General features: G+C 42.8%; 1 protein-coding gene across 2 annotated transcripts in view; it reads left to right on the top strand.

The window, feature by feature from the left end:
• The window catches only part of LOC118782697 (disks large homolog 2-like), a 98,665-nt gene that overhangs the window by 50,049 nt on the left and 35,977 nt on the right, over nt 1-12,639 (top strand). For both annotated transcript variants that reach the window (XM_036536172.1, XM_036536171.1), the window contains exons 6-10: nt 12-148; nt 1,435-1,579; nt 1,854-2,016; nt 4,609-4,668; nt 5,317-5,472. In XM_036536172.1, coding sequence (XP_036392065.1) covers nt 12-148; nt 1,435-1,579; nt 1,854-2,016; nt 4,609-4,668; nt 5,317-5,472 — 661 coding nt within the window. The remainder of the gene's footprint in view (nt 1-11; nt 149-1,434; nt 1,580-1,853; nt 2,017-4,608; nt 4,669-5,316; nt 5,473-12,639) is intronic.

Raw genomic sequence — 12,639 nt, 5'->3', positions numbered from 1 at the left:
CCACCCCCCAGGGCTTGGGTTCAGCATCGCGGGCGGGGTAGGCAACCAACACATCCCGGGAGACAACAGCATCTACGTCACCAAAATAATCGAGGGGGGCGCGGCTCAAAAGGATGGGAGGCTGCAGGTTGGCGACAGGCTGCTTATGGTGAGGGCACAGCGTGTCTCCTATGCCCCAGCAGTGGAGAGCTCTGATTGGTCTGCCTCAGCATCTCACCACACCCACACTGGCATGGGGAGGTCATGCTGTTACAATGCTGGCGCTGATCCAGCAGAACCCCTAGTTAGGCTAGACTTAGCTGCTAATTAAACACTGGTCTGTGTTCAATATTACCCTGCGTGTATCTGCTCTCAGTCCTTTGTGAGAGTAATGTGTAGCTGGAGGAATATCCCTGCTAATAGACAGAAAGAGCTGGTGATATTTCTTCAACTCATTTCCCTTAATTTATTCCTCCTGAAACAAATTGGTAATACAAAGTGTTGTTGAAGTGTGAAGTTAAATAATGTTAATTAGTTGTTCAATTCACACTTCTAGGGGTTGGTGCTAATTAATTTTTAGAAACAATTGAGTTTGATTTAGATAGATAATCCAAAAATGTTTTTAAATGACAGGTAGTAACTCAAGCATGTTGAATGAACCATTATACCTTTTTTTGATAAGGAAAATGCACCCCGAGCAGCATACTTCTTTCATGCAGGGCTGTAGGAAGATTATGGGTCTAGAGAGGTTAAGTACAGGGTAGCACTACTGTCCAGGGAAGCAGAGATCAGAGGAGAGCCAGGAGAGCTTCAGCATTGGCAGATTTGTGGTGCTCAGTGTTAAATATGAACATGAGTCACCTCCTGTGTCCAGGTGTACTCTCTGCTCCCAGAATGCAATGCACTGTGCCAGCTCGCTCTGTCTTACATTTATTTTACATATGTGCTTGAATTTATAGAATTATTACATAATGGTGAAAGTGTGGTTGTTTTGTGCTGAGGATGAACTCCCCACACTTAAGTCTTAATGATTCCTACAGTGCAGTATTCTCAGATTCACCCAAACATGTCCCTCAGAGATGGTGAGGGTCTCCTGTAGACTGAAATCCCACACAAGCAGCAGACATCCCACAGTGCCGCTTTGTCTGAACAAATGATATTAAACTATTTTCTTTTTTTTTTCCTTTTTCAGTTAAATAGTCTTGTTTAAATAAGAGTGAATGCAGGTCTGTGAGGCCTTTTAGCTTGCCTATTGATTCCAAAACAACACTGCAATGTGCGGTAATGGGCAATTTAACTGGAACTGAACTCAATCTTCCAGCAGATGCTCCCTGAGTCCACTGACCCATTTCTGTAGCTCCGGTCTGGATATTTTGCAAAGCCGATTTTTATATGTTCTTGAAGGAAGGAGCACATGATTGTGAGTTTATTTCCCTACTGTTTTCCTCTTTCCAGGTAAACCACTACACGTTGGAGGAAGTCTCTCACGAGGAAGCAGTAGCCATATTGAAAAATACATCTGATGTAGTCTATTTGAAGGTGGGCAAACCCACCAGTGTTTACTTATCAGATCCCTATGGGCCTCCTGATATCACACACTGTAAGTGGAGCTTCTGTCTTTTTGTTACGTGTAACAATATGATTCCAGTAACAACCCTGAGCTGCCCCAGCCATTTTGTAATTAAAAAAAGGAATCTTTTTTTATTCAAAGATGTAGGACAGGAGTGTATCACACCTGATACTATGACACTCTAGACCACATTCCTGTTCTAGAATGCTTGATACACGTTTGTTCTGTAGGAGTTGAACTACATGACCTCGGTAAGCATGCGGAACGGCCTTGTTGAGTGTTCTTCCTCGCCTTTGCTTTGCAGCTTTCTCTCCAGTTCTGGACAAGCATATCCCTTCCCTGGGCAACGAGTCCCTGGAGTACAAGCCCGGTCTTCCCCCCATCTCCCCCGGGAGGTACTCTCCCATCCCCAAGCACATGCTGGGGGAGGAGGACATCAACAGGCTGGAGGGCTTTTCGTTCTTACGGTAACTACCTTTCCTTCAGCCATAAAGCGGCACTCTCAGGTACACCATCCCACCTGGGAGGACGCCTTTGTCTCATTCATGTGTTGCGTTTGTGCATAAATGCAGACATATCAGAGGAGTCTCAGTGTGTTTGGAGTCTTAGGCCTCCTTCTGAACGGACACCAGCGCTCCACAGATCCAGAATATTGTCTCGTTTTTTTCCTCTCTACATCCATTCAGTAACTTTACATTATGTACCATAACAGCTTTGGTTCTGCTGTATCACCTGTTGGGAGGAAATTCTCACGGGGAATGACCTGAAATTACTCTGCAGGGAACAGATAATATGAATCAAAGTCTCTGCAAATGAATGTTCATTAGCAAAGAGGTGAAAACGATAATGTACTCATATGTTTGATAAAATGGGAGGGGGAAAAAATGAACAAAAAGAAAAACCTTTGAGTATAAGTGCATTACTTTAGCAGTCAAAGGAATACATTTAACTCCAGCTGGGTTTGGAATTGGCCCCCTGTAGAGTGGTAGTTACATTACTGTCTGCCTCAGCAATCTCGCACGAGCTCCCATCAGCCCCCCTGCCAAACGCAAAATTCTCCACCACCCTACCCAGCAATCAAAACGCGACGGTGACATCGCGACTTCTCCAAGCTACAGTGAAGATATGATTGCGTTTGCTTGGATTTTGAGAGAGATTTCAAGCACAGCTTTTTTTTTCCAAATCATTTACAAAAAGTCTTTCAATGCTTTCAGCTGTGTAAGGACGATGCGGCCATTGATGAAAATGTCATAGAAAGGCAAGGACACATCGTGAGATGGGCACACATTCATTTTTCCTCGTTCCATTTCATTCAATGAAATGACATCAATGAAATGAAATGCTCACTGTGTTTAGGCATGACTGTAGTTAGTTTTTTTTTTTTTTGAGGAGGGGCTTGCATGCTGTTGCTTTCTGTGAATATTGTTATCGTATTCTCTCAATCTGTGGTATATTTGTAATATTTATGCTTTTCTTTTCATTCTAACTTAAACAGATCTCATGTAGTGTAGAGATAAGGAGCACGGCTTGTAACCCAAAGGTGTGATTCCCTATTAGGGTACTGCAGTTGTACCCTTGGGCGAAGTCCCTAACCCATAATTTCTTCAGTAGAAATCCCCCTCTATAAATGAATAAAGCTCTAACCTATGTGAGTTGTTCTGGACAGCCTAAGGTGTCTGAAAGGTGATAATAATGTAATTTGTTGATTGTCTTGTCAGATTTTCATTGTGTTTGTGCTGAAGCTCATAGTTGGTATTCATTGCTGATATGCATCACAGTGAATACTGAACGCCTCTGTTATCTTATAAGTCTTTTTGTGTGCAAAGCATGACCCTTGCCACTGGAGCAGGGTTGTCACGCTCTTATTTTGCAGTAGACATAATATCAATAAAATCAGGAGAAATTTGTAAACCACTGCATGCTAGGAAAGGGCTAAATACCTGGCTGACACTGTGGCATAGCAATAAGAAACAATGATTGTAAAGCAGAGGTTGCTGGTTTGATTCCCAGGTGAACCAATGCCGTTGTGTCTGTTGGCATAGTTCTTAACCTGAATTACCTCAGTAAATATTCAGCTGTGTAAATAGATACAGTAGATAGATAGATAGATGGATATCTTGGGGAAATTCAGGTAAATGGTCAATGTGGAAAGTGTAAGCTATGTCAATTTCTCTATATAAGAAAATCTGCTAAGCAAGTAAAATGTAGCAGAATTCTTCCTTGCTATCATGACCTTTGTTGTGTTTGTAGGGGGATGGATTGATGTACATTGCAGTAACTGTGAGCACATAGGCCATATGTAAGGATCTGTAGGGAAGGAACAGCCTTGCAGAATGTGATAACATTACTTGTTCTTAATCATTATCATATTACATATCTTAGTACTGGAAATGGAGTTGCTTCGTCAGTGCAATCGAACAGATCAAATTACGTGTTTCGATTATTTTCTCGTATTTGTTCTTTTTTTTTAAGAATAATAAATGGTGCTTGGCATCTTGGAGCACTTAGCATTCTCTCTGAGTCTGTGCACTAAAAAGCAACATGAAGTTTACTTTTACCCTGTGTCACTGTATCACAGCTCAGCAATGCCATGCAACTGGATGCAGAGGCCTTTCCTGGTCATCTGATTGTCTGCTGTGCGGTTATGGAGTTTCTTGCACATGGTGCTGCGCTGGAGCAGATGAGAGTTCATGTTTTAACTCGTCATAAATTACAGAGGCGATAGAAGGGACACATGCTGTTTCTTTAAGTATCCTGGATGCTGATTTACACAGATCTCATGCTGGGACTGTGAATGTCAAGGGGTACTGCTGTGACCCCTGCAGCTGTATGAGGGAAGGAGCTAGGCTTTGCAACCTAGAGGTGTGCTGGTTTGACTCTCAGGTGTTGTACTGCTGTTGTACCAATGGGTAAAGCACTTAACCTCGAATGTCTCAATGAATTTTTCAGCTGTGTGAATGGATAATTAGTAAATTGTCAGTCTCTCTTTGTCCAAGCAGATTCTTAACTAATTTAATGCTTTATTCACCTGGGTGTTTTTTTTTTTTCATCCCAATTAGAAACACCTCGTTAGAAGATGCAGAAGCTCACAGGTTTGATTCCCAGCACTTCCAGTTAAGGTAAGTCTGTGGGCAGGAGCGACAAGCACACTGATGTCTATATTCAACCTGCGCTCTCAGGTTTTAAAAGGTCATTGCTTAGATCCACGAGGAGAGAAAATCAATCCCTTAATGAAAGGGGGACCCTGAGAGACTGCTGCTCTTTAAAGAAGCCATTATGCTGAGAGGCCATCACCGTGCTTTTTCTGTGAAATGACAACTGGACAAACGCCAAGGCTGATGTCTTTTTTATTTGAAGACTAATCGGTTTCGCGGCGGATCTCGCTGTGTTCCACCATCCTATTCACACTTCACAGGTTTTTTTGTGTTTCTTTCAGCGCTGCAAAGGTTGAAATGTTTCACATTCGATTTCAGAGGCTGAGACTCATGTGTAGCGGGAGCCTAAGAAATGCTAACAGTTTCTCCAAGAGGGTTTATCAACAAAGCTGTGATACCAGCAAATGGCATTTAATTATCACCTGAGAAGCAAAGTTCACGGATACGAACTCCATTAAAAGTTTGTGAGAGTACATTGCTCGGCTGACCCATCTGTAAGAAGAGCTGCCCCCTCTGAACAGCACTGACACAGGCACTACCTGGTATGCTGTTTTGACCCTCATCCGGCTCACTATAAGTGCACTAACTCTCTGCTTCTGTGTCATTCACCAGGCCTCCAGAGCCCGTTTACAGCACTGTGAACAAACTGTGTGACCGAGCGCCCTCCCCCCGGCACTATTCCCCTGTAGAGTGTGACAAAAGCTTCCTCCATCCCGTCCCCTTCCCTCACTACCACGTAGGCCTGCTCCCCGACTCCGACATCACAAGGTACTGACACCTGCACTGTCCCCACAGCCTACTCACCTTTCCACCCGTTCCCGTGTTCACCTGTCCACCCCACCACCTGCTCATCTGCTCACCTGTCTACCTGCTGACCTCCTCACCTGTCTACCTGCTGACCTGCTCACCTGTCTACCTGCTGACCTCCTCACCTGTCTACCTGCTGACCTGCTCACCTTTCCACCCGCTCACTTTCCCACCTGCTCACGTATCTGTTTTGCCTTAATACTGATCTCTCTCTCTCTACCTCTCTCACCCTTCCATCCATCTCTATACTTACTACATACAATAACAGTGCAATAAAAGAAGAAATATAATCTGATATTCTGGGAAAAAAGAAGGGCATCTTTTGATCAGTTCTGCTGTGAATGACATTACAGCTGTCCCTCTCTGGAAGTCCATCAGTTATGAATTTCTTCTGTTTACTATTACTACTAATTTTTAACTATCCCTCCATCTTCCTCTCCCTCACTCCATCTCTCCTTCCCTCCCTCTCCCTCCTTATGATTCCCAGTGAATGCTACCCAAACTGTTCCCCTGTGCTTTCCCCTTACCCCACCAGTCCTCCCAGTGCTGGTGTTTTTTAGATTCTTCCCTTTGGTTTCTGCTGTCTCCTTTCAAATGCTTCATTCCTGTTGCTTCCTCCTTTAAAGTCATCTGGATAAAAAAAATGTCAATTTGTGACCTTTTGATACCATGTGGAGTGAGGGGAGCTGTTGCTGGTTTGAGTTTGCATTGAACATATCTGAAAGAGCACTTGCCTGCCAGTCAGTTGAATGTGTTCGACACAATATACGTGCTCGGTTTTGATTCTTTTGTATATGGGGCTTTATATAGATATACTACTGCATGAGTACAAAACTGAAGTAGCAGATTATGTTAGCCCTAGTAGTTCCGCTTTGGATTGAAACATAACTGCCTTTCTTGGGGTAAAGGATGCAATTTATTTTTAAGGTTGGCACTGGTAAGAGAGGCACACACACAATTCCTGGAGTGAGTGTATGATTTGATTTGATTTGACTGAATGGCTTGGGAAGCATGTGGATGCATTTGCAAGGTAAATTACAGCATGTTAGGTTTTGTCATTGTATTCGATTTTCTCATGGTTCAAGTGTGCTTTACCCAGTTGTGAATTATTCTGCAGAAAACTGAGCTCCTCTCAGACACCTTAAGGCCGTAGTCATTTTTAGATCTGATCTTGGCATGCTGGCAGTGAATGTTGACGGTAAATTATCCTAAGCAGAAAGCAGCCGGAAAATGACCCAGATGGAGACTTTTGAGCAACTCCGAAACACGATCCAATGTTTTCATTTAAATTTACTCCACAATCTGGGCTCCATTTAAATGGGGACATTTATTTTTCTTATCAAGCAATAGCAGATTTTGCCCTGTGTCGTCTGTGGTGATCAAAGCTTGTGGATATGAGGATGAGTTTACTTAATCTGACAGGGAATGTACATGCTTGTAGATATATTTGAGGTTGAAAGTTATAAATGTCTCTTTTCCTTTAAACGATCATACGTAGATTGTCATTGAAAAGCTAAGTCAGCAAAGTTGTCATCATGCAGTGATGTTGCATATTATTGAAAGCAGGTTTCCTCTCTGAAACATATGCTTTAAAAAATGCAGTTTGCGTTGTTTTCAAAGAGGAGCTGATAATGCTAATGCTAAGGGGCTAACAGTGACACCATTGGCAAAAGTGACACTAGTGTATAGAATATGCATTAAGCACTTGTGATGTGTAGCTAGCACAGCACTAGAAAAATGGAAAAGTCTGCATTGAGAGAATATGGTACCAGTAAATGTCACAAATTCTAGATAGGTATCCTAGAGAATGAGATGGAGGTATGATGGCAATTAAGACCATGGTAAGTCATGAATTAACGACTGTCACACTACTCAGAATTACACTGTTATGAAAAGTAATGCAATACAATACCATGATGCGTGATTTCATATTTTGAAAAAATGTTTGTCTTTGAAATGAACGGGAGCCTCAAAATCTGATAAGTTTGCATATGGGCCAGTATGGTAAACTGTGTTTGTGCCTGTCATGGCTCTGGATGAGTTTACAGGGTGAATGATTAGTGCCACTCTGCCTTTTGCCCAATGGCGCAGCCTGCTAGTGTCTATTTTGGCTTATTCACTGGAAGGACCACAAAGTCCTCCTTTCGGTCATTCATTTCACATTTATTCGCTGTTGCAGGATTAAAATTGTTTTTCTGAACCTTATCAAACACAAACATTTGAGACTTGGAATAATGAGATGTTGATCCTTAATTGGTTACCATGGGAATATAAATTATTTAAATTTCAGAACGGCGCTCTCTAGACAGGCAATAAACACTTCATTAGTTAGGAGATGAATGCGTCTGCTTGTTCGATATTTTGTACAGCTGCGTGTGCAAAAAATCTGCAAAAAGAAAAAGGAAACTTGTCATTTTTGTATTTAATTTGTCTGCATTTTATTTTTTTTAACACTGTTATCTTTCTTTTTCGTATGTACAGTGTATTACTATTTTGGCACTGGCTGTGCAGTGGTTGCTTATTATTTTATCCTGAAATAAGATTTCTTATCAGTTTATTAACACCCTGAATTATTCAAGCCATTGCTACACAAATTTATGTTTGGACACAGTGGTGTTGGAGAAATATTGACATTGTGCCTGCGATGTGGATTTCTGCTACTGCAAACATGATCTGTGCTGCTTGGCTGTGCATTTTTTTTCTACTGACATGCAAATGATTGAGCCATACGGAGGAAGTCGTGAGTCATCTTTATTTGGAAATATTTCCCTGCATGTGCGGTGCCTTCCCCTGATACACAGAGTATTAGATCTGTTGTACACTGGTTTGCATCTGCCAAATGTCACCCTCTTACTCTGTGTGATAACACAGTGCACAGGGGCATTTTATTTGTTGCATTTAAAAAAAAAACCTGCAAGTGAACTGTGTAGTACTACACTGCTGTGATCGCACAGTTGTGCATACACAGAACTTTGTGAAAACACACACACTTACAGGCCTGAATCATGCACATGCACACCAAGATAAACACACACACACACACTAGAAAAATTGCTCATATTGTTACACAGCCCTATATAATGTCAAGTGAGGGCAATAAAAACTCTGTGTTTATGTTTCACTTGCAGAATGTGCTGCACATCAGCTTGAATTTATGGCACAATGATTATCATGAGAATGCATGACCTTGATAGCAGACGGTTTTAGCAAACACACTGGTGCACTCAGTGGTGAGGCTGTCACTTCTGAGACAGGCACAGACACGAGCAAAATTAAACTACCACAATATTATGGCAATTTTGAAAGGGCTCGATGTTTTTTCACTAGATTAACCCGAGGATCATAATCAGTCAGTGCCTAATGTAACTGAAGCTAAGTGTAGATTAGTTAATTGTGTGTGCAAGACAAGTACTTACTGGTCATTCAGGACCTGGAGTTGTACTGGGCTTCTGGAGGTCAAAGGTGTGTCAAAGAAATGGCCTTAAAAAACTGTCAAGTGGGAAGTGTCTAAATTGCGTGATCCCTGATAAATATAAATACATTTTCACAGTGTCCATTTTAAAAGATTTCTTTCTGTTTTATGTACGATTACTCATTCACTCATTGAAGCAACTTAAAGCATATGGTATATTAGTGCTTATAAATAGGGTTATACAGATCCAGAAATGTCAGTTCCATAACAAAACAAGTGTCACACAATCAAAAAGACCTCAGTAAACCAAGAGCAATTTTATATTTTGTATATATCATTTGCTGTGATCAGTATGTTTAGTGCCTATTTATTCCCTGTGTCTGGCTTAGTTATCATTCCTCTCTCTGCTGGGTCTTCACAAGTGTCTTTTATCCTTTTATCCATGCGAACAAGGTGTCTTACCCTGGCACTCTGTACCAACAAAACGTCACTTTAAATGTACATCTGTAGTCTCTTTCACGCCTCGAGTGTACAAGCTTTGTAGGATTAGTCTGAAATGTGCTACCGGAAGGTGAACTCCATACCACCGCCCAGAGCCCTCTCTGTCCCACTGTGCTCAGCATTGTGTTCAGGTGCTGAACACTGAAAGGATTAATGGGAAAAAAAAGCACAAAGGCTGTCTGCGGAGATCTGGGTCATGCAGACCGTCGTGTGAAATGGCTTCTTTTGTGCGGGCGTAACTCCACACCCTGACCCACGGCCGAATACAATGCGCAAGTAGGAGTGCCGAGTCCTTATTTGTGCTTTCACCAATATGGCTGAGCTTTTTGGCCAGGTTTTTGTGAAGGGGGCGGGGTCTAGAGAAAGTAAAAGGAGACACGTGCTATACTAAGAAAACTATTTTTATCTCCCAGACCATTGTCCTTCTAGACCTGTGTTTGACTGAGGGACAGGTAAGGTTCTGGGAATATAGTGATCAGGACAGCTCATTCAGACCATCTAGCCTCACCATTTTGCCAATAGGCTACAGTATCTAGAGTATATCTAGCATTATGTCAGGTCTTTAGCACTCATGGCTGGTAAGCTATTCCACTTCCGTCTCTGCAACTGAACTCACGTGCTGTGCATGCAAGCATGCTCCATTAGGGTGCAGGAAAGCTGGGATCCTGCTCTATTCTGACCTCACAGAGCCTGCAGAATGCAGCTATCTAAACCACTCTCTGATATCCCTATGTAGGTTGATTTGCATTGCCTATGTCCACAAAATGAGCTCCGTTGAATGATTGACATTTGCAGTCTGGTAATAGGAGGTGGGAGGCAGAGAAGAGAACACAGAAAAGCAAGTACTGATTTTCTGTTTAGTGTAAGAAATTCAGAGAAAGTGTTTGGGTGGACATTCTAATTATGCATTGAGTAGGATGGATATTACAAGGTAATTTGTAAACTCTTTAAATCAGACAATTTTCTGAAGAATACATTTTGTTAGAGAGGAACTCTGGGCGGCCTTTAAAGTAGGTTTTGTTTTAAGTTTTACTTTGTTATTTTGATCTAGTTTAAAGCTGACACCCTGTCAGAAATAGTTTTTCAACATGGGTGTAACCACTGGTTGCTCACAAATCATAATTATGGTTAATGATTATTTCTTTATTCAGTGTGGCTTGCCTGTCTCTCTGGTCATCTCCAGCAGTAGTGCCAGTGAACCACTCTCTATAAATCGCCCGCTGAAGTACTTTGTTTACGCTGAAAATGAAGACGCTGGACTGTTTTTAGTTTGGAGTGGTTTTTCTCCCCGTCTCTCTCTCTCTCTCTCTCTCTCTCTCTCTCTCTCTCTCTTACTCCTCTCTCTTCTCACGACAGTCCTGCTGCGTGCTGGCGCGGCCGTGAATGAAACTGACGACGGTTTCGGATAAGTTGACACGATCAGGTGTGAGGTACCTGAGACTCCAACTCCCGACTGTCAGGTCCAGAATCCAGCGACCTCATCAACGCTCCTCTGAACAGAGGCAGCACTGTATGAAGCTCCTCGCTAGTTTCTTTATTAACATGTATCCTCTCTCAGTGTGCTGCTGCCCCTCACTCTGTCCTGGGACCGCAAAAAGGCTTGCCGACAATGGGTAACGACAGCGAGGTGTCAGCGATGTCCAATGAGATGTGACCCCTCTGGTTGGACGCAGAAGGTCAGGTCATTAGAAGGCCGTCATAGGAAGGGGTAGGTAGGGGTGGGGGGGGGTCAGAGGTCATGCCAGGCTGGCCCTTTTGAAAGGGTCAAACTCATTACCCGTCTGAACCTGTTTATTCCGGAACCTTGCATTTGCGCTGGTGCGGAGGTCCTGCTCGCCGTGCCCCCGGCGATGCGGGGTGCCCCAGAGGCCAGGCGCTGACGACAGGTGAAATTCCCTCATTTAGGCCGGGGAGGTCACAGGGTCGGCTTCGCGAGGGACGGCTGGTGGCGTTCTCATTAACTCCCCGCCGCTCTGAGGCTGGATCAATTTCACGGCGCGAGGGGCACTCAGAAACAATAATGTTAAAAAAAGGCTGACACAACCATTAGTAAGATTAACATTCAAGGGCACAGCTGTCTCCCCCCACTCTGTTCCTCAGTGTGGATGTGGGGTGCAGTGGAAAGCAGCGTGCTGTAGTAGCCCTAGGTGCAACTGTTCTCAGTGCAGTCAGTGAACTTTTACACTGGACCGTTATAGAAAATCATCCTCAGTAATATAAACATCTTAATATGTAATACTTTCAGACTGAATCCTGGATTGTTATGTGTAGCATGCAGTGTGTGTGTGTGTGTGTGTGTGTGTGTGTGTGTGTGTGTGTGTGTTGATGTGTGTGTGTGTGTACCAGAGTATTTGTGATAATATACACTATGCTGGAAGATTTAGGTTTTCTCGTTGCATTTTACTGATGATTAAATGCTAGACTGAGGTCTCCTCAGTCCTCAGTAAACTACCTAGCTGGCTTCACGGAGCGAATGATTCTGAAGAAATCACTTTGGCTACCTAATACTTTTTATAACAGTACTGCTTCAGATAGACATTCTTCCAGGTGAATTCATATACATTGTCACTGTGTTATATTTTAGAGTTAACAAGCAGATTAATGTAAGGTTTTTCATAGCTATAGAAAGATATACACATGCATGATATAGGACATTTATTGGTGCTCTTTGATGCCTTCTGTTTTGTTAAACTATTTATATAACAAATTATAGAAATTGAAATCTCTGAAATCTTAATTATGGACATAAACAACATTGCAAACCAAGGTTATTTAAAACTCGTGACTTGGTATCTGTTCATGACTAAATAGCCTTTTGTGTATTTTCAAAGATATTTGTGTTGAGAACAAAAAAAAAAAAACGCCTGTCAATGAAGAATGGATCCAGGGAGAAGCAAACATACACTGACATGAAAGGAATGGAGGCCGTGAGCGCCGGGCGCTGCCCTGCATGTTTAATGCGATCCGTCGGAACCCGGGGCTGCCAGCCGTGTTTAGACGAGGCCTCTGGGATGGGTTTTGACGTTTGCAAATTTTCCAGCGAAAACGATGTGCTTTGTCTGATTTCCCACTCTGCGGCGTGACGGTGTGCGGAGGTGTTGGGTCTCTCGGGTTCCGATCTGCATTGTGTAAGTGCTTTAGACTCGCAATTATTACCGGGGCCGCAAGGCCAAATGGAGGCGATATCGAGTCGGCCCCTATATGCACGCTCAGTC

The sequence above is a fragment of the Megalops cyprinoides genome, chromosome 9 (assembly GCF_013368585.1).
Source record: "Megalops cyprinoides isolate fMegCyp1 chromosome 9, fMegCyp1.pri, whole genome shotgun sequence".
In the NCBI taxonomy this organism is placed as follows: Eukaryota; Metazoa; Chordata; class Actinopteri; order Elopiformes; family Megalopidae; genus Megalops; species Megalops cyprinoides.
Note: the sequence above shows the minus strand (reverse complement) of the source record. Positions and strands in the feature narration are given on the sequence as shown.